The sequence below is a fragment of the Anastrepha ludens genome, chromosome 6 (genome assembly GCF_028408465.1).
Source record: "Anastrepha ludens isolate Willacy chromosome 6, idAnaLude1.1, whole genome shotgun sequence".
NCBI classification, from domain to species: Eukaryota; Metazoa; Arthropoda; class Insecta; order Diptera; family Tephritidae; genus Anastrepha; species Anastrepha ludens.
This window is the reverse complement of record NC_071502.1, coordinates 51,958,491-51,981,749: the sequence shown is the minus strand read 5'-3', so window position 1 is coordinate 51,981,749 and position 23,259 is coordinate 51,958,491. Positions and strand designations below refer to the sequence as shown.

The window sequence follows — 23,259 nt, the reverse complement described above, 5'->3', positions numbered from 1 at the left end:
GGCACGTAGCGCCGTCCTGCTGGAACCACATGTCGTCTAGGTCCGTATGGTTCAATATGGGCCATAAGAAATTGGAAGGGCCACCACGTCTACCGAAAAATGGGCGCAATGCGCGCAACGTTTGCGTTAATGAACACTCATTTTGAGAATAAAGTTTTATCATTTGAACGTGCTGTGCAATCGTGTAACTTGCCATGATGATTTGGCATAAACAACTGAATAATAAACAAAAGATTTGACAGATGTCACCAACAGGGCGCCAAAATCGACCCGCGCCAATTGATAAACAGAACGATTGTTTTCATAAAAAATTTGCACGATTTGCAATCGTTGCTCAAGTGTGTAGCGTTCCATGATGAAATGTATACTAATGAAGTTTACAAATGACAAATGACGAAAAAAAAAACTAGCGTGGGAATATTATGAAAATATAAGGTTACTTTATTTTGTCAACACAAGTGAACATATACTATATATATGTATATATATCGTAGGTTATGGCTCACTAAATACATTTAACGGAAAACCTAATATTTAGTGGACCTACTTCTATTTGTGAATTTTTCGCCACTTTCTGACAGCTACATTTTTAGTTTTATTTTGTAATTATTTGAAAAATTATGAGAGCCTCATGATAAATCTGTACATACATACATATCTGTGCTTCCAGCTAAAATTTTATTTATAATTTTCACAACTCGTCAATCTGAGCTGTCAAATTTCGGTAATTTTTCCTTTGAATACCTACAAAGTATGAAAATAGAATTTGTTTGCTGGCTGCTTTCAAAAAATTTTTATAGAGAATACTTTTTATTTTCCTTTGGTAATTCACACAAGCTCAGAAACATTTAACGCAAATTTATTAGCTCCTGAAATTGAGGTAATTTACATAGATATATACGCACAGACAAACATACATAAATAAAGAATTTATCCAACAAAAAAAAAAAACATTCCATATTAAGATTGTGTTGGGTATTTACGCAGAAATCCCCCTAATCAAATGAGTTAATTCACAAAAGAGTGAAAAAGAAGAATTGAGATGATATTAAAAGAGAGTGCATCCAAGGCAATTCCGCAAGCAAGACATCATTGCGAAAGTGTATTTTTGCAATGCGCTTGTTTTTTTTTCTTCTTTCATTGACTTTGGCCAAACCCATTCCAAAAAATTACATGAAAGCGACTTGACGCTTGCCAAAGAACTGGGAGTCCCCATCGCGGTGCGCATTTGTAACGGCAAACTGGGTTTGTTTGCTTTCGTTTGTTTAGCTTGCTTGCAGTTTGTAGTTATGTGCATACGTTTGTGTGCAGTTTGTATTAACATTTGATAATGAAATAAGATGGTTGGTGCGGCAGTTTGAAGGCTCCTGACGAGCAACAAGCTAATATGCAAAAGTCGAAAAGAATTCCGCGGAACTTCTTATCATATGAACATTAAGGTTTCAATATGTAATTTTTATATTATTTAATTTAATTGCACTTTAATTTTGCTCAATTTAATTTAATTTATTTTGTTTCATTTTTAATTTAATATAATTTATTTTTATTTTCATTTATTACATTACTAGCTTTAACCCGTATATAAAATAATTACAAACAATAATTTCATAGAAAATAATTTTTTATTAATAACCATAATATTACAATACCCGGCATCCGTTGCTATGCCTCGTTGAATAAAATCAAATCAACCAATCAGAAAAATATCAAGCAAAATTATTTTTATTAATTTTCTATCTCAAACCGTTTTTGAACTTTGCATTTGGGTCATAGTTGAACAGCTTATGCGGATAATTAAAATTATAAAGTAATATGTTTACAGCATTAGCTACCAGGGCTATCGGTTAAGTCATTACGTGAAATAATTAGTATTACTTCTTGTATATTATATACATACTTATACTTATTTACATACTACACTTATATGTTATAATATCTTATATTAGATGCGCCATGTTCAAATATTTTGAAAAGTTGAAAATGAATTTTATGTTGGTTTCTGTTGCATTGGAGAGAATTTTAATTTGGTTTTTATTTGCAAAATATAGCGGTACAACCCTGCAAAATATGACGTGCACTTAGATCAGATGTGTTGCAGAAAGTACATGATAGTGGTTGAGAATTCTTCCAAAGGTATTCATGTGTTAGAAGGTAGTCACCTAAACTTAGGCGTATAAAATATTTATTCATCCAGGTTGATGTGTTTGTTGGTAAGATGATCCCGTTCCCATGAAGATTCACTTCTTTGTATTGGTGTTTGTAACTGGACAAATTACATTCTTGCCGTGAACCCATAGCATTGGAGAATATATTTTTGATGGATTTTTGCCCGAATGGCATGTGGTAGTGGAGACACAATTTTAAAGCACGTTTTGCTGCTTTGTGGGCATATTCGTTACCTGTAATACCTGCATGGCTAGGTACCCACATGGGTTTTACTTTTGGTGGCAGACTAATTAGTAGCTGTTGTAAACGGTATAGAGGATCGACAGTAATACGAAATCTTTTTGCAGTTTTAAAGACAGGTAGACTGTCAGTGCATATTACCATTTTTTGTTGTATTTTTTTATTTAATAGTATTTTATTTTACTTTATTTTGTTCTATTTTTTTTAATTACCTTACTTCATGTTTTATATGCAGTACATTATTCTAATTTATTTAATGTTAGTTAAGTTTAGAATAGCGGTCTTTACACCGAGCTTGTTGCATCCTTTATTGCTAGTTTAAAGTACATTTTCTTATTGTAAACCCAACGAAAGAGCCAAAAAGTACGTTCACAAATGCAGTAATTAGCTATAAATCCACAAAAATTAAGCTACCCGTTCGCATATGATAGATTAGCTGCAAAATTGACAATCATCTGCGAAGACTGTTTTGAAAGGTTTTTCTTCATAGAAATGGTGGAATATTTTGGAGTTTTTGGTTTATTTAATTATTATTAACGATATGAAGAAAAGACAAGGAGAAGGACTAGCTAATTTAATTGCGAAATTGGCTGCTAGTAATAAGCAGTTACAGAAAATCCGAAACGACGTTCACGAAGTTTCAAAAAAATTATGGCAGCAATTCGTATGTGAAATTCGATATTACATTTTGTAATAAGCAGGAACAGGTAAAAGCGTTTATGGACGCAGGTAGTGTTTGGGTGCTGTCGGTAAGTGTGCATATTTGTTTACTAATGTTCAAAGATCTCAAATAAGTTGAATTGAATTCAGACGGATGCCATAAGATAAGACCCTCAGCCTGTGATACTGTAGTCTATTATAACTATAAGGGTTGGTGGTACTCAATGGTTTTACCAGCCCTCGCTGACCACAGGTGTTTATATTGTATGTATATACGTTCGATGAAAATGCTGACCTTAATTTCTCATAGGCATAGGTTTATGTATTTAAAAAATTTTCGAGCAGTTGCTCTTAAAGAAAATTCCTCAACGCCCTCTTCTCAATTAAAGTACTAACATCAAATACATGGGAATTTTTTGTTAGAATAGTTTTAAATTAAAAGTTTTAATTCAATTTATCTGCAAGCTTAAAATAAAAATAATACATTTATCATAGGTACATATTGTTTTTAAATTTTGCAACCTCGTAGTTACGGTAGCTTCTCCTGCCACAACTCTAAAAGAAATTCGGCTGCTTCTCTGTACCAGTGCGACCGCTTTTTTCTGGAAAATTAATGCATACAGGTAATTAACAACATTTAACAAAAAATGTATTCAAATTATGTCTATAAACCTATATTCTTCGCCGGCTTCTATTTTATTTTGTTTTTACTCAGACGTTTCTTCTTACATTCGTAGTAAAAATAATGATCGAAAACACAGGGTTGTATGTAAAAAAGTATGGTAATAATCTAAGAATATTTTATAATCGAATATTTCAGGAGAGGAAAGTTGACCGAAAGTTGAGCCGTTGCTCTTTTCTCATTAAAATTAAAATAAACCTTGTCAATCAAACGATTTTGTAATTACAGAAGGAATGTTATTTTATATTCAAAAGAATTAATAAAGAATAGTACGCCGCGAAAAAGTGAGAAGCCTAAAATCTCTGAATATTTGATTACTAATGCGGCTGAGGGAATTGCAATTATTTAGGGGAATTCCATAGTCTCATAAAGTTATGAGTCAGAAAGCAAAGTCATAATGTATTGTCACAGTTGTGAATAATCCTTCAAGATTTTTGTGACAAATCAGCTTCTAAAACTACAGGATTTTCCAAACAGAGGTGTTATTTGGATATTCAAAGAAAAATGATATTTTTTAATATAAATGATCGGATGCTTATTTCATTATAAAGAGGAAGGTATGCCGTTAATAATGGAAAACAACATCAGACAAATGACCACCACGGCCACGCTTACAGGACAATTTGAAATTCATTAAATTTTCCGTAACCGAATTGCAAAGTGGCTGCCTTATGTCCTCGATAGCCTCACGAATTCCTCACCTAAATAAGAAATGTTTGCATTACGCAGCACAGAAGTACAAATGAAGTAAACAGAAATTGGCCAGCAGTTACACACGTAACTGTTAATACGGTTTTAGTTTGTTTTTAATTCTTTTTCTGTGCAAATCAACAAGACAATTTTTAAACTATAATATTATAAAATATTATGATTTTACAGCGCTACGACAACTTGTGAATCTCCTAATTGAAAGTGATTTGTTAACCCTAGAATAAGATATGCAAATTTTACGTACGGCGAATCTATCAATGTGGTATTAATTGCCATGTGACTTTTTATTTTATTTATTTTGGAAGGCTCGCCTTGCTTTTACGTACACCCAAAACAAAAATTACCGTTATGTTTTGTTTGGTTTACGTACCAAAGAATGAAATTAAATAGCAATATTATCACAGAAAGTAAACAAACATATTTAAGAATAAAAAATGTATGTCCGAAAAAAATATTGCTGTACATGATTACTTCCGCTTTTTAGTGCCAAAAATACTTTATATTCAAAATAAATCCATCTACTGGGGGAAAAGAAATCCAACAGTTTTAAACCATTTGCGCAAAAACTTTACGCAAAAATATGATTTTATATTTCCTAAACTAATACTTATTTATTTATTTCTATTTATTAATAATATAATTAAAAATAAGCAATACTGAAAACAAAAAAAAAAATAAAATGCCAAAACTTTACAAGAAGTAAGCTGACACGGGTTGCGTCTTTCAAATTGTTCCTTCTTCCACTTAAAACAAAATTTAAGGAAGAAAATGCTTTTTGCGCAGATACCTGTATAGTGGATCTATCGAGTATAACTAAACAATTCTGCTTATTTAAATCTGATGTTTTGGTAAAAAAAAAATAAAAAAATAAAATAAAATTTCTGCATTCAATGCTAAACACTGTTAAAGGCTATCAAAAACGTCAATTTTCACAATAAATTTGCACAAGTCCTACGTCTCCTCTGATTCATATCGAAATATACTGAGCAACGAATTTTCATAATCGATAGTAGACTCATGACATAAATTATTCTGCCTGGCTTCCTCAGAATCCAAGCGAGTTGTGAATATTAATTTAAGCTAAAAGCATAATAAATGTACTTCAGGAAATTTCCAGCTCCAAAAAAGGCTTCATAGCTGGTCATTTACATAATTCCTATTTTTGTTGAAAAGTTAAAATAAATTTGTCTGGTTGAACTTTTTTTATTAAAAATATGTCCTCAGTTGAACAAATTTTGGTTTCTCTGACTTGGTGAATTTTTTTCTGTTGAAAATAAAACTCAGTAAAATAGAGGAAATCACAAAAAAAAGATTTTTCTTAGACAACAAATTAAAATTATTTTGATTTGGTTTTTTCAATGAGCGGTTGATTTTTGTTTTTAAACTTTAAAAACCTTTGAAAATTTTGAGAATTATTTTCGAACTCTGATTTTTACTCAATAAATTCAATAAAGGAAAAAATAAGTTAAGTTCAAAGTGTGATTAAATTTTACAGTGCTTTCATAAGAAATATGCTATAATATCAAATTGAAAATATTTTTATCCATTTTAATTCGCTTGTTTTTGACTTTATAATACCTTAAAAGAGAGAACTAAATGTTGGTTTTTAGCCATAATCTTTTTTTTGTATTAGATTTTTAAAAAATATTAAAAAATGTACATGCGTCACAACCACTTGAGCTTCATCAAATAAAATCTTACAAATAATGCTCAATATCTTTTGGCATATCTGTTTATTTGCTTTAAATATTAAGAAAAAAAGTTTGTATAATTTTTTAATTTTATTTGCTAGTGTCTTTAACTTATATGGTAATAATATGGTTTTGTCTGTCTGACATCGTATTTTTCATAAAATTTATCACCCAATATTTTATCTTCCTTATAATTTTGCAACAGAGCATATTTTTGTCGTACAGGTGCGCATTTATGTATGTACCTCATCCACTGACTCTTCAACTTCCCAATATGCCAACGTTTTTAATGCCATTGTATTTATAATTGCCTGTGCCATCCAAACTATACATAAGCAAAGCACAAAAGTAAACAAACAGTCTGGAAAGTATTAGAAATGTGTGCAACATCTGACAATCGTCGTACAAATACAAGTAAATTTATAATTACAATATACTTATAAATACATTTAAATATTCCCTTATTTACATTATGCATTTAAACACGGTAAAATGCATTTATGATCCCTGCAAGTGTTTATCACGCTTAATGTATTGAAAAATATATTCGATAAATATTTTTGTCAATACATCGACATTTCGATAGCTCGAATGTACACCTCTGCTTGCTTAAGTTTCAAGCAAAAGTTGACGTGCAAATGTAATCGCTAGACTTTGACATTTTGCATAAGCAAATTCTTAAGTGCACCGTTTAAAATGGCCCATAAAATCGAAAACGAATTTTATTTCAAATTAATAAGTGCAGTACGCGAACATCCGTGCCTGTTTGAGAAAAATCATCCCCATTATTACAACAGAAATAAACGTAATGCAGCCTGGCAAGAAGTATCTGCAGCCAGCGATCGGTCAGGTAAAATAAATGCTAATCATCATTATGATAATAGTAACAGCATGCACAAATAATTATATTCAAAATATATGCTAATCTATTTATAGGAAGTGACTGCAAAGCCCGTTGGAAGTTATTACGTGAAAGGTTCTGTAAGCAAATGAAGAGAACTGATGGTTACTTCTCAATGAGTACTGATCCTACTGATACACATGAATGGGAATACTATAACGAAATGCTGTTTCTAAAGGAATCAATAATACCGCGACGGTATGCGTTTGCTACTTCTTGATGTACTTTATACGTAATACTTATTTTTCTTGCAGTTCATACAAAGACAAGGATATTATGACCAGTTTAGATGAGCCAACAATTAATGAAGTCTTTGTCAATGCCAATACCATAACTGAAGATGAAACCTGCTCGTCAAATTCAAATTTATCAAAGTGCACTAAGCCTTCTGTTGAAAGCCACAAGACGACGACGTTCGATTTAGCGCCACTAAAAATCGAACGTATAATGGACGTGAATTTACGGCATTATCATAATTCAGAGAAACCGGAAAGCAAAAATGCAACAGTTAAATGTAATACACCAGTGGGCGGGGAGACAGACATTTCGATTGAAGAATTATTTGTAAAGAATATAGCGAATTTAATACGCGATCTGCCGATAGAAGTGAAGGACCGCTTCCAGGCAGACATGTATGCCGAGGTGTTTCGTTTGCGTGCGCAGTACCGCAACTTTTAGAATAAGATATTTTAATGCTGAATTTTAAGTCGCGATCTCTTATTTACTATTCATGCGTATGTACATAAGAGATTTTGTCTAATACAGACATTGTACATACACATTATTATTTAAGCTATTTAGGTTAGCAAGTTGTTGCAAATGTACCGTTGTAACAGCAAACAAAAAAACAAAACTCCCTCGTAGGTCGGTAATATACCAAAATAAGACATTCTCAGTATATTTATGGGGAATTTTGCTGAAATGACAGCGAGTCGTTCCGGTAACGTAAGCATTTCCAACAGCCACCTTGCGAAGGAATCGCATCATGCCATTTTTAGTTTTACATTTGAATTTACTTTTGTATGTATGTATGGCTTTAAGAAAGCCGTCAGTAGCAATTGCTCCACAAATTATAAGTTTTTGCACTCACGCACACTTACCGTATTTTCAGTCCTTGGAGTTCAGTTAAGCAGTTCGTGTTAATGCTACCGATTCACTATTCATTACTTCTTACTTACTTATTTATTTTAGAGCTAATAATAATTGTTAATTTTGTAGTTTAATAAAGGAATTTTGGTTTCTATTCTGTGCTCGTATAAAACAGTTTTGAGGCAGATGTAAACAAAACCCTAAATAAAAGTCAGCTGTAAGCTAAACGGTGTTGTAAGGTTAATAAAATAAGGCCAATAGTATTAACAATACATTGGGTAAATCCTCTATATATTTGCTGCGTTCGGCAATAAGAATTTTTAATATAATTTTTAAGAATTTTTACAGGTTTTGCTAATTTTTGCAAGTAGGCATTCGGTAACGCCAAAGAAATATCCAGCACATAAAAAGTTATAGAGCAAAGTGGCAATTCGATGCAAGGGAGACGTTCATTTTGTGCTGAAGAAATTTAAGCCAGGAAAAATTATCCATCACAAAAACATATGATCTTAAGCCATCTGACTGAATTTTTTGTAAACAAACCAATTTATTCCTTGGTGAATCTGGTCCTTTGTACGCTTCTCCCTTGCGACGGCCTGTAATTTGCAGTTTATAGTCAGAAACGATAAAATTTGAAATTTAACATCAAAAAATGTGAGTACATAAATATATTTTTGTTAATTTTTTGGGCCGCTCGCTATATTTCTTTTGCAAGTGATACCAAATTTTACATTTGCTAACATTGAACTGTTAATTTGGATTGTTGGCTGGTGTTATCGGACACCAGTACTGTATCTATTAACTACATTATGCAATATTTCTTAAATATTGTATTATAACTTCAAACTTTAACTCTCACTATTCAAAAGTTGTCTATTTGCGTAAATAAATACAATAAAACAGGCACCAATTGTGGCCTAACTTATTGAGTTGACAACATTGTAATATTTAGGCAATAACAACAAAAAATACGAACAGCTCGAGAAAATCGTGCAAAAAACCCATTCTCCTACTAAAATGTGATAAAAAAAAGAAGTTGTGAGTAATAACGCTGATTTTAGAGCACCAATTTCACACTTTTACAAATTATGGTCAGAGCGGGTTGTGGAGTAGAAAACAAAAAGCATCGAAATGGTACAAAAGCGAACGAAAATAATACGTCTCACAACATGTTATGTAGCTTCATAGCCATGTTCACCTTTGCGGCGGCGCGGGCCGACCGAGCCAACCTTCAATTTGGTGGTAGCTACAGATTCAGTCGAAAGCCTACTGTTGATGCGTTTGTTGGTGCACTTGAGGAGTAGTAGCCTATAACCTTCATTTGAGACAAAAGCCAAGTTGCTTTTATTGATTTAACAATATATAGCGTTTGTGTCGTGCGGGTGATTGCTGATCTAATGATTTTCTTTAATCGCACAATGGAATACTTGCAAGAGCTCTATTCGAAACTTTTTGGCTATGGAAATGATGATAATAGCTATGATAATACGTAAATATCCATATTTTCTGACAATAATGTTTCGTAATTCATTTGATATGACGCTGTTTCCTCTTTTTCGTGCTGCTTTCTAACCGCTTCGCGCGTAGGCCACGCAAAGTTGTCGCTTTCGGTAACGTGCTGCTCGATCATACCGCACAGCTTCCGGATGGCGACACAGATCTGTTGGAAAGATTTCAAATGCCGGCAGAGTCGAAGGGAGAATTAGATGCGGAGACTTTGGCCAAGTTAGCAGCTGAGGCAGCCGAACGGTAAGTGCGAAATATCAATATAATCAGCTGGTCAAACAGTTGTTTATATTGACACCAAAAATGTCAGTGTGTTATAAAAATAGCGATTTTTATTATTTTTGTCATTGTTTATATATTTGCATGTATTGGTGCTCAGCGTTCAATTTGAAGTAAATCCCGGTGGTTCAGCTTTGAATACGGTGCGTATACTCAAGCAACTTGGTACGGACGCGCTCTTCTTTGGCGCTGTTGGAGAAGATAAAGCGGCAGAAAAGTTGAAAGATATTTTGCAGGAACGTGCAGTTGAAACGAGGTGAGTCTATGGGGATTACCTGTGGGCATGTAAAAAGCGTGCATGACTAAAAGTCGTAAAAAATCTCATTATTACTATTTCTATTATTACATTATGCTTATATATGTCGGATGTTTTTTAAGTGTTTGAGAACTTACCTCGATAATACAAATAAAATATAGTTTGAATTATTTTTTTATTATAGTCTGGTAGATAATTTTATGGCATTTATTTTTTGAATACGACATCCGGCCATTCGATCAGTCCAATGAATCGATTGTTAAGCGCGCTGTATAGTTAGTTGCGCCGTATTGTTGGAACCAAATATCATTGATATTTAGCTGATTATTATTAGGAAACAAAAATTCAGTCAGCATGGCTCAATAGTGCTCGCCGTGCTAGTTATCGATATCGATAGTTCTCATGCAGCTAAAAAAACACCCGATACATATGTATATGTGTAAATGTATTTTAAAAAGGTACACCTTCAACTAATTTCATTGGACGTGAGCAGCATAAGTTGTAAAATTTCTGACAAAAATAGTTGAAAAATATTTTTAATGAATTTCGAAAAAATTCTGTACCCACGCATAACTCAACAGATATCCCCCATTTGAATTGTCACGCTCTGCTGCAAGGCGTATGGTAATTTAAGTCACGCTTCGAAAGGTACATATACATAACTGAAACTGCAAAGGGCTCGTAACATGTCTTACATTTCCGCTCTTTGTTGTTGAAATGGTTGCTGCAGTTCTGACAAAAATTTCATTTGCATGCATACCAATGCATGGAATTAGTCAAGACAGGCCTTAATTTTGAATATACTCGTATGAGGGTATTTTTTATTACACATGACCGCACGCTAATTTGAGCCCTTTTGAACCACTGCACGTTTGAGTGTCATTATCACTTCTTTTTTGTGTTGTGCGTTGGCAATGGTTTCAAATTCTTTTGTACTTCTCAAATTAAAATATGTGTCATTGACTCATGACTGTTTAATCCCTGGCGGATTCTTAATTCTGTTTTTGTATCAAAGCTCATATAAATAAATTCTCCTTTCATGTATATATACGTTTGCTCTTTTATGTCTATGAATTGGCGAATGTTATCTTTATCTCAGTTGTTTGCCATTCTTATCTTATTAATTTCATTTTGAGGAAATCGTATCAAAAGCAATTTTTACACGGAAAAAGTGCAATATCATTTTATAGTTGTTTTCTTTGAAAAATTAAGCTACTATGCTTCTCTTAATTGTAAATTAATTATGGTAAAGAATTCTGTTTATTATAAAGTTAGATTCGTCACAAATTTCTTTAGAAATATATACACAGACACATACATACATATTATATGTAGCTGCACAATTACTAATTCTCAGTCTTGGGGTATTCCGAACCAAGTGAGAAAATGCACATTATTGTTGTTGTTGTAGCAGCTAAATCCAATTGTTTGAGACTATTAAGAAGCGAACGGTGTCTACAGACGGCGCCCAACGCGAGACTGAGGTCAAGTAATTTAGATTGTGTTCGCATATAAAATAAGATGGTAGGCCAACTAGGAAGTGGGTTGAGAATTATTGCTGGAATTGCATTTCTTTCAAGTGGGAATATTGGGTTGGCGACACATTTTGTTCAACCGCTAATAACTCTACCCGAGCACAGCTTCGTAGTTGACGTCTAGAGAACTGAGGGCAGTGAGACATTTACCAAGGAGTTTTGAATTGTTACCGTCTGCCTAACATATTTTAGATTTTGCATTAGACGGATTCTCTATCTCGAATTTCTGTTGTATTCGCGCTTGAAAAATTACAGAAAAATCCGATATACAGTCTGATAAATTTCATGAAATTCGGTTCAAAATGTACATCAGCGCTTGAATATGGGAACATTTTTAGCTCTGGTCAATCTTGATTAGGCATTCTTTGAGAGAGCTAGGCCGTCAACTCAAAATTGTTTTAAATCTTTGTTGTTGTTGTTGCAGCTTGACTTACCATGCCAGAATTACTTTTCAAAAAGTAAATGCCCGATATGAAAAAAATGCCTAGCACCGTCCAAAAAAAGGAAAAAAATGCATTTCGTTGTCACATTTCTTTATACCAAAATGGGATGTAAAACTGCATAACCCGAAAATTTTTTATAATAAGTTTAAAATAAAAAATTTTTGTTATAAAGTTGAAAGTTCTGAATTAATTTTGAAATTTATTTAAAAATTGTGTACGAAGATTGCAATTTGTAGTCTATTCAGAGCGGCGTTTCTTTGTCTTTGCTCCAAAAGCTACCGATTGCCAGCGATTTGTGGGCTTCCTTATGATTCTGTACTGTGATAGGGACAGTAAACTATTGAAGATTCCAATAACTTAGTTGATTTGTAGTCGGATTTGGTGTACCCACTCCAAGGTCTCTTATTAAATCTATTATTTGCTTTCTATTAGGTTTTAACGAACTCAATATATTTTAAACGGTTTTCTGTCTTATTTGGTATGGTACAGCCTACTGTCAGAAGTGCAGTAAAATAATTTTATTGAAAAACTTGTTATTATAACCATTCCACTTAATGTTTTTTTAAGTAATATCAACGACAAATTCCCCTCAAAACATTAATCATTTACAATATTACAGCCTTACTAAATGTCTTGCTCTTTTTTTTTGTTTTTGTAAATATTTATATGATCCTCTCCTGCATTTACATGCACGCTATAATGCAATAGTCATACATGATTGCCACTTAAGTTCCCATAGAAACGTCGATTTTCGTACTTATTTGACTTGACAATTATCGGAAACGTGAGAATTCTCAAACAATAGAATTCTTTATGCTTTTTATTAGGAAATTCTATTTAACTATATATTTTAAGCTTAAATATTTTTTTAACATATTAACAACCACTAAACAATTTTTTTTTTTTAAATTTATATTTCACAGACTCGCAGCAGTCAATGACGTGCCCACCGGCCAGTGTATTTGCATCGTGAATAAAAATACGAAAACAAAGGCGTTGTACGCCAACATTGGCGCATCTGCCAAACTATCCGTCGATCATCTAAAAAAGGCCGAACGTGATGAGACACAAGCCTTTCTCCGTCCCATTGAACGTAAACAAATCATCTACGTCGAGGGTTTCTTTGTGCCGCAACGACAAGAAGTCTGTGACTTTATTGTAAGGAATTATATCAGAGAACGTCGCCGATTGGCAATCAATTTGAATGCGGAGTATATTATAAAACAAAACATTGAACATCTGCATAAGCTCGCACGCGCAGCTTTTTTCATATTCGGCAATCGCAAGGAACATATGGCTTTTGCCGAGCAGCTGGGTTTTGGAACGATTGACGATGCAGCCAAGCATTTGTTGGAGGAATGTATCACCCCCAAAGTCATTGTGGTGACAAATGGGCGCGAATGTGTACAGTTAATTACTAATTACGAAGATGAATATTCACCACCGGGTGCAATTATGTTTCAAAGTTTTCATGTGCCTCGTGTCGACACGGTAGTCGATTCAACAGGTGCAGGTGATGCATTTGTTGCGGCATTCTTGCATGCCTGGCTACAGAAGCGTTCATTGAGTGAGTGTGTGCGTGTAGCAAGTGAAGTGGCGGCCAAAGTGGTTACAGTAGTGGGTTGTAATCTACCATGAACAATGGAATATGAACAATGTTCTACGTAACGCCTAAGCTACAAGGATAACTCAGTCGCACTCAATTGAATGGAATTAAAATCTACTCAACTTTTAAGCTAAGCAAACAAACTCGTGAAAATATTTTTATATTATAAAATATTAATAATGCAGCCGTTGCGCCGATGCACTTGTACTCGTTAGCTGCTTCATTAGCACTTCATTATCCATAGTAAAAAAATATTAAGGTATATATAAGAAGGCTTTGCAAAGTGGTCTCAATTCACGCCATCACTCATATAGTTGCAAACGCCTTCACATTGACTCATCTCTCATTTCTCATCAGTGCACAAAGCAATATGTAATGCGAATTTTGATAAACACAAAATCAACAACAATCAACCATAACAAGTACTTAAATTTTATGTATTCAAGTGTGCTTTTTAAGCGCGTCGAAGTCTTCTTGCCTTCCACTGATTTCAATGTGCATACGTGCATGATTCTATAGGCGTACAAATACATATCCACATACATATGTAGATATGTATGTATGAATGTCGAGTTGCTAGGAAGCAGTGTGGGCAATAATTAAATAATGCGACAATCGCGCGCTACTCTCATTTAAATCTCCATAATTTGCAATAATTGCAATCATACCTGCTTTTGTTTTAGTTATAAAATATATTATTTATAGAATCTTTCAAAAATGACTAATGGAATCACCGCAAATAGAACTACTCATATTTCTATTGTGGATATACTTCCATAATAAAAGTATGCAAGGCGCAATGCATATTTAATTAATGCGCCTATTATTTAAAAAACTTTCAAATATTGATGCTAGTATTTACGCAAGGCGCAATGCATATTTAATTAAAGCGACTATTATTTAAAAAACTTTCAAATATTGATGCTAGTATTTACATAGATCACACCTTTCGTATGGTGAATTATTATTAGTTTTTTCAACGACTTGTGGTAGAAATATTTGCGTAAACGTATTTGGCTAAATATAATAGTTTAGTTCATTGAACTTACTGATTGACAAACACTAACGGCTATGACATCAGACGGCTAGATTTTCCCTCTACTCTACAAGCGCGGCCGTGATTTGTAACATACCACGCATTCCTCTCACAAGAACTATAGTAAAAGTAGCTGTTATGAATAAAATTGTTCTTCATCTTCTTCTTGATTGGCGTGATAACTGCTTATCGATTTTGGCCGAGTTTAACAAAGTGCGCCAGTCGTTTCTTTCTTGTACTAATCGGCGCCAGTTGGGTACGCCAAGTGAAGCTAAGTCCTTCTCCTCTTGATCTCTGCTTCCACCAGCTGATACCGCATCGAATACTTTCAGAAGCGGAGCGTTTGTATCCATTCGGACGACAACGCACCAACCAACGTAGCCGCTGGATCTTTATTCGCCGCGCTATGTCTATGGCGTCGTAAAGTTCATACAGCTCATTGTTCCATCGCCTACGATGTTCGTTGTCACCCACGTGCAAAGGTCCACAAATATTCCACTGAATCTTTCTCTCAAACTTTCATCTGAAAATTGATTTAATTCATTAAATAAATTGAATTTACTACAAGGACTACCACTCCAGTAGCATTCCCCAACAACTTTCTAGAGTTTTATGTTGCTACAAGAATATAGTAAAAATAACAGCTGCCAAAAAAAAGTAATTTATAACTAGAAACCTGCGCATAAATTTCTATGACGCACCATATTTTTATCACCCGTAAAATATTTGCTTCCATGTCTATTAAAATTAAAAAAAAAATCAGTTTGAAATGGTTGTAAGCGAGGTATATTAACTAAGGTGTGATTGACAACTCAGTGCGGCTTTCTTTAAACGGATAATGCCAAAAAATATAAACAAGCGAGATAGCAAGCGTAACATTTTTTTTGAATTTGACGTTATAGTATATTTCTAATGAGAGCACTGACATATCCAATCACACTTTGTTAAATACATTTTGATTTTAAGTGCCTTACAAAAATGTATAAATACGTAATTAAAATTTTGTCGCCAAGCAATATGCAACATTTATATGAAAAATATGTATTACAGAACTGTAGACTTGCAAAAAGCATCATAAAATAAAGCAAAAATTTCTATTTATTAGAATTATCAAGTCTTATAATTTTCAAACAAGATTTTTGTATCAAAATCGTGAAGAAAGAGTTTCGGTTGATTAAAATGTCGCTGACAAAAATGAACTTCGAACTATAACAGTTTATAGAATTTGAGGATGGCGTTATTAAAATGGTCACAAAACCAAAAACAAAAAAGGAAAAAAGCCAAGATACATTAAACAGGCAGTAGCAGTAGAGGAAAAGCAACAATGTTAAAGTATTTTGTTTTTGCTTTTGGGTTCTAGAATGTAAAAACCTGTTAACACAATTTCCCAGTTTAGAGTAATTTAAACAAATTTTACCGATTTAGAGACCAAATAAATAGAAACATATCAAATCAACTGCTCTACTGATACTACTTGTTCAATGTGCTTTTAGAAAACTGCTTGAAAAACATAAAAATAACTATGATACAATAAAATTCTAAATTTCAGGCTGGTTCATGCAAGGTGAAGTCACTAGAGCAAAAACAGCATTTACAAGCAATTTGTTTTTGTAACCTGATTTTTGAATGCCAAAATTTCAATTAGAATATAATCAAACAAGTAAAACAACAATAAAAACCTACATCTCTATTTCCGTATCATTAAATTCAGATTCATTAAAGATGGTGGCACTAGACCAACAACAACGTTTTGTACATTAAAATGTTACGATCAAAAAGTTAGAGTAGTGGCAAAATAGAACGGCTTTTTGTCATTTTATTTTGAGCTGACATTCTAATGTTTAAAGCGAAAACAAAACAAAAAAAAACATAAACATACATAAACAAAAAAGATTTTTCATTTCAAAATCAAGCAAGGTAGGAAGGTAAATTGGTTGAAGTACCAGAGAGTAACTTCCGTAGTAGCTTTAGTGCTGTTTCGATACCATTATGAGACTCCCAGGAAGGAGACATCTACAGCCAACCTGTTGATGTTCGTTGTCACCCACGTGCAAAGGTCCACAAATATTCCACTGAATCTTTCTCTCAAACTTTCATCTGAAAATTGATTTAATTCATTAAATAAATTGAATTTACTACAAGGACTACCACTCCAGTAGCATTCCCCAACAACTTTCTAGAGTTTTATGTTGCTACAAGAATATAGTAAAAATAACAGCTGCCAAAAAAAAGTAATTTATAACTAGAAACCTGCGCATAAATTTCTATGACGCACCATATTTTTATCACCCGTAAAATATTTGCTTCCATGTCTATTAAAATTAAAAAAAAAATCAGTTTGAAATGGTTGTAAGCGAGGTATATTAACTAAGGTGTGATTGACAACTCAGTGCGGCTTTCTTTAAACGGATAATGCCAAAAAATATAAACAAGCGAGATAGCAAGCGTAACATTTTTTTTGAATTTGACGTTATAGTATATTTCTAATGAGAGCACTGACATATCCAATCACACTTTGTTAAATACATTTTGATTTTAAGTGCCTTACAAAAATGTATAAATACGTAATTAAAATTTTGTCGCCAAGCAATATGCAACATTTATATGAAAAATATGTATTACAGAACTGTAGACTTGCAAAAAGCATCATAAAATAAAGCAAAAATTTCTATTTATTAGAATTATCAAGTCTTATAATTTTCAAACAAGATTTTTGTATCAAAATCGTGAAGAAAGAGTTTCGGTTGATTAAAATGTCGCTGACAAAAATGAACTTCGAACTATAACAGTTTATAGAATTTGAGGATGGCGTTATTAAAATGGTCACAAAACCAAAAACAAAAAAGGAAAAAAGCCAAGATACATTAAACAGGCAGTAGCAGTAGAGGAAAAGCAACAATGTTAAAGTATTTTGTTTTTGCTTTTGGGTTCTAGAATGTAAAAACCTGTTAACACAATTTCCCAGTTTAGAGTAATTTAAACAAATTTTACCGATTTAGAGACCAAATAAATAGAAACATATCAAATCAACTGCTCTACTGATACTACTTGTTCAATGTGCTTTTAGAAAACTGCTTGAAAAACATAAAAATAACTATGATACAATAAAATTCTAAATTTCAGGCTGGTTCATGCAAGGTGAAGTCACTAGAGCAAAAACAGCATTTACAAGCAATTTGTTTTTGTAACCTGATTTTTGAATGCCAAAATTTCAATTAGAATATAATCAAACAAGTAAAACAACAATAAAAACCTACATCTCTATTTCCGTATCATTAAATTCAGATTCATTAAAGATGGTGGCACTAGACCAACAACAACGTTTTGTACATTAAAATGTTACGATCAAAAAGTTAGAGTAGTGGCAAAATAGAACGGCTTTTTGTCATTTTATTTTGAGCTGACATTCTAATGTTTAAAGCGAAAACAAAACAAAAAAAAACATAAACATACATAAACAAAAAAGATTTTTCATTTCAAAATCAAGCAAGGTAGGAAGGTAAATTGGTTGAAGTACCAGAGAGTAACTTCCGTAGTAGCTTTAGTGCTGTTTCGATACCATTATGAGACTCCCAGGAAGGAGACATCTACAGCCAACCTGTTGATGTAATGGATGATGCGATTTAGGTTGACGCACTGCCCCAGGCTATCGAAAAAAGGAGCACCCAGTGACCTTAATCGTCTAGCTGCCAGACACGGACAAGTACTCAACAGTCTTCTCTGAAAGGTCCCCACAGCTTCTGCAATGGTAAACCCAGCTTCTAATGACTGAACCGAATTTGGAAATTGAGTGGCGATTGAGACTTTCTGAGTCCTGCACCAATTGTGTTGCAGGCCAAAGGGTTTTCGAAATAGCACACGAGGAAATATAGCTGAATCTCTTCTGTGTTTTCCTGGCGAATAAGTTGTACAATTTCACTTTAACAACAGTTAGGGGAATGCCGATGACCGGGAAGGAAATCTCTGAGAGAAATAAAAAAAAATAAATAACCAAATGATTCTCGAAAATACATTTTTCTAACATTTTTCTAACAATCTATAGTTGGGGGCCTACAGACTACAGACTACATACATTACTCCGCGCTTTAATTGGGAGAGAAGCTTTCACACTACAATTGAAGAGGAAGGATGTCACAAAGGCATGAAGTCTGGCCGTAGAATTTTTCACATTTACACAGACTGCTCTAAAACTTTGGATTAGACTTTGTTCAAAACTAGGTATTAGGCAGCCAATCAAGCTACCGGATCAGATCAGTATCTTGCAAGCGGAAATTTTTGCTGTTGGGAAAGCCGCGGAGCTCGCCTACACAACAACTGAAAATAACTCAATAATTAACATTTACGTGGACCGTCAAGCAGTAATAAAAGCAATAACCTCATTTTGTATTATCCACAAAAATGTCCAACGGAGCAGGAGAACTATGGAAAGGATAGCCGCAAACAGAAAGCTGCACATCTATTGTGCACCTAGACTACCATTTGAACAAGAGAACGTCATACTTAAACCGCTAATGCACGACTACAAGAAAAAGCGAGAGGAAGCTAGGTGTACCAATCTGACTACATGTAAAACAGCAAAAGTTAAGTGTAGAACTAACGACAAAAAACTGACTCAATTCGTACTTACACTCTCACAAAAAGACTGCAGAACTATCATTGGTATGCTGACAGGTCATAATCTATTGGCGGCACATGCGTACAAGATAGGGATTGTTAGCAACGACAAATGCAGGAAGTGCAGCGAGGATATAGAGGAAACTTTAGAGCATCCTTTATGTTTTTGTTCGGTATTATCAAAAACACGCTCGAAATACCTGGGAGCCCCACAGTTTGAGGGTCTGGAGGATATCTCAAAAATAGATCCTCCTGCGCTACTTAGGTTTGTTAAAAGCGTTGATATCCTACGTGATGTCTACTTTAAATCTTAATATGTAAATGTCAGTCTCCATCTGGTATCGCTAGGGACCAAAAGGTCTACATATGCGTGGCTTAATGCCAGCCGCGTTAGCCTAACCTTACCCATAGTTGGCGGTGGTTTTGATGAAGTCAGTGAAGGTGACCAACAACAACGTTTTGGACATAGGAATGTCACAACAAAAGAAAATAGGAATGAAAAAAAACGGGACGAACTGCGTTGAACAGCCGACATGCATTTTAAGTTAGAAGTGCGACGATAATTTCGGTGGGACGGTTTTTGTCATTTCAATTTGTCTACCGAAACCACCTTTAATAGATTCGCCTTGGCATAAACTTATTTTTATAAACTATTTACTGCCCACTTTTTGATCAAAAATCGAATACATTTTATAAGTGCGTGCTGCCTTTCTACAAAATTTCATTTAAAAAAGCACTATGTATATACAAATGGTGTTGTTTTCGTTTCAGTGGATGTAAAAATATTTTTCCTAAAACACATAAAAAATGTAAATAAGATTACTGTGCGTTTATAATTAAGCAACGGGATGTATATTTCCAAAGCAATTAGTTTGTAGATGATACAAAATTTTATTTATTTTTCCCATCCTTACAATATACGAGAAATCCATCCATCCGCGAACGAGTTTTAAAGATGACTGATTTTGGATATTTACTCTGCCGTCACCATTTTTCAAAATAATAGTAAAACAAAATTTATTTCCATACTTCAATGGTCATATATAAAATAAACTTATTGAAAAGAAATCCTAACTTTTTTCTAACCTCTAAAAATAAATCGTGTGAAAGTAGTTATTTTTTCAGCTGATAGCGCGATATTACTCCGCCAAGCTTGAGATAGTAGCTTAGTAGCTTTAGCTCAGGTACGAAGCCATAGAGAGATAGATAGCAAAAAGTGATAGGGATGAATTTGCATGAGTGTGAACTTGTGAAAGAGTAAAATATACACGGTCCGGCACTAGAAGTATAACCAACTGGCACGGGCATTAGCTGCTGAGTAAACCCGAAAAAGAAGATTAGTAATGGATATAGTGTGTGTAATAGTGTGATTGCATTATATTTGGCTGGAAAATCACAACCAGCGATTGTTTATGAGCTCGAGCAGCTTAAAGTAAATAAAGTTTTTGTTTGTCGCACCATTACTCGTTACAATGATACTGGGACCATCGCGAAACGTCATGGAAGTGGTCAGCAAAGTCAAAAAGTGAAGAAAGGACTTGAGCGAAATCGCCGATGCAGTGACAATGAAATGGCGAAAGAACTAAAAATATCCGACCCTAGCAGCCGCCATATACTGAGAAATGATCTCAAGGTCAAGCCTTACAAGATCCAAAAAGTGCATGATCTCACACCAAAGCAGCAACAAGTCAGACTTGAGAGAGCGAAGGAGTTGCTGCGCTTGGCCGAAGGCGGTCAATTTCCGAACATTGTGTTTCCTGGCGAGATGATTTTTCAAATTGAGCAATTCGTAAACTCCCAAAACGATAGGGTTTATTTGACCGTCCGTTCATACGAGAATTGGAGTCATCGATTGGCCACCAGGAGGCAGCACCCGCCACAGGCAATGGTTTGGGCCGCTGTAACCGCAGATAGGCGCTCTTCAATCGTTTTCTTTGAGCCTGGCGTCAAGATAATTGCGAAATATTATCGGCGAAGTATTCTGGAGGTTGCTTTGAAGCCGTGGGTAGACAAACATTTTGGTGGTAGGCTATGGGTGTTTCAATAGGACTCGAAACCGTTTCACAAAGCTCGAGTGAACCAAGATTGGCTAAAAAAATAACGTCCCGAATTTCGTAACGTCTACCCAATGGCACTAAAAACCACTAGACGTGAATCCGATAGATTATTCTCTTTGGACAATTTTAGAGAGCAAGGTCAGAACTAAATGATTCATCAGTCTCGAGTTGGCCAAAATACCTGCAACTCACATTTGGGCAGTTTGCGATTCATTTCTGGACCGTCCTAAGGCCATAGTCAAGGCAAAAGATGGTCATATCGAGCAAAAGTAAATTGATTCTTAATTTTGTATTATTTTCACACATTTTTTACTTTGAATTCAATAAAAGTAACTTTCCAAATTAAATTTATGGCCTTTTTAATTGGTGATACTTCTAATACCGGACTCTGTAATGGTCAATGCGCTTGCTGTTGTGCTCTCCGAAAAGTTATTGGACTCCTAACCAGATTTCGTTTGATGGAACTACACACGGCGAAGCCCAGTGTGCCTTTGAAAAGTTGTTTTTCATATGGTGATGCATCTCTCAGGTGTAGTAGGGCGGCGGCAAGACTTGGTAAGGCACATGTACCAGCTGATAAGCACCATTTTCTGTGATGAGTAAATCACAATTATTGCATGAAATGAATCTCCTGTATAAAAATTCCAGGCAAACAATAAAAATTTTACTAGTATTTTTCAAAGAGGATAGATTTACCAGGTTTGCTCTTTAACTATGGTGAAAAATAAAATTGTGAGGGTAACTTTGGCTGTCACGTCGTTTGAGGGTTCGGCAGCCGACTTTTGCACGATCATTTCACATTTATTCAGACACCTGACCAATCAGCCGTTGTTCGGACGGCAACGAAATGTCATTGGTTGATTTTTTTTCTTATATCACCAACACAATCTCAACACACCCCAAGTGACGTCAGCCCATCAGCTGATTCTGTCAAATTCGCTGAGACCCGAATGACGGTCTATGTAAGCGTTAACCTCTTCAAATATGTAAATAAACACAAATATCGGAAAACAAAAATCAGTCAAATTAGCCTAAAGCCCCCTAGCAGCTAGTTGCCCTGGCAAAATTCTCTCAGTCAAGGTTGTATAACTTCCCCAGTTTCCGTCTTATTTGCTCGAAATTTTCACAAAAAACTTGGGAATTAACCTTTTCAAATATTTAAAAAACACAACAATCGGGTTGAAAACAAAAAGGACACTCCACTAAAAATCTGTTCACCATGGTTGAAGAGTCAAAATGCAAGGAAAGCCACAAATTATGCTTCTTAACAGCAAAGCAGTAACAGTGGTCGAGGTTGCGTTGATCATAAAATTGCCGTGCCGGATGGTCAATTGCGAAACCTCGGTGGGTGATCGAATTACCTTGACGGTATTGTCCGTGATACGCAGTACTGCGAACTCTCACCACCTGTAGGCTAATCAAAAAAAAAAAAAATTGTTAAAAATCAACGCGATTTCTGAACTACTTCAAATTCGCACCTTATTATACCAACATTTAATGGGATACAAAGTTGCAAATTCTAAATTTTACTTAAAATGAAAATTAAAAATTCTCTACGTATTTGCCTATTTCTATGCTGTTGCATATTCTTGCTAATGCTTCTAGTTCTTTCTACTAACACCCAAAATACTCCAAATTCGAGATAAGTCGCTTACGATTCTTACTTTGCTAGAGTTCCATACACCCAGAACTATTATATTTCCTCTCTCAGCCGAAAGCCTCCGATGCTAGCGCTGAACTACTTTTAGTTTGTATAATAATTTTATTGTTATGTAAACCTTTATAAA

The 23,259-nt window shown here is 34.3% G+C and overlaps 3 protein-coding genes across 6 annotated transcripts in view; 2 read left to right on the top strand and 1 right to left on the bottom strand.

Annotated features, from left to right (window-relative positions):
* The window catches only part of LOC128868242 (electron transfer flavoprotein beta subunit lysine methyltransferase-like), a 120,246-nt gene extending 111,878 nt beyond the window's left edge, over nt 1-8,368 (bottom strand). For 3 of the 4 annotated variants that reach the window (XM_054110102.1, XM_054110100.1, XM_054110101.1), the window contains exon 1: nt 8,152-8,368. The gene's annotated coding sequence lies outside the window, so the exon portion shown is untranslated. The remainder of the gene's footprint in view (nt 1-8,151) is intronic. The other variant, XM_054110099.1, reaches the window with a different exon arrangement.
* On the top strand, nt 6,543-7,938 carry LOC128868243 (uncharacterized). Its single transcript, XM_054110103.1, has 3 exons — nt 6,543-7,000; nt 7,087-7,249; nt 7,306-7,938. Exons 1-3 carry the CDS (start codon nt 6,847-6,849, stop codon nt 7,727-7,729), a joined length of 741 nt encoding a protein of 246 aa, XP_053966078.1. The 5' UTR covers nt 6,543-6,846; the 3' UTR covers nt 7,730-7,938.
* Nucleotides 8,369-9,085: 717 nt separating the features above from the next.
* On the top strand, nt 9,086-17,145 carry LOC128868241 (uncharacterized). Its single transcript, XM_054110097.1, has 4 exons — nt 9,086-9,629; nt 9,728-9,889; nt 10,026-10,181; nt 13,083-17,145. The coding sequence occupies exons 1-4, from the start codon at nt 9,538-9,540 to the stop codon at nt 13,795-13,797; spliced, it is 1,125 nt and encodes a 374-aa protein (XP_053966072.1). The 5' UTR covers nt 9,086-9,537; the 3' UTR covers nt 13,798-17,145.
* The last annotated feature ends 6,114 nt before the right edge of the window (nt 17,146-23,259 follow it).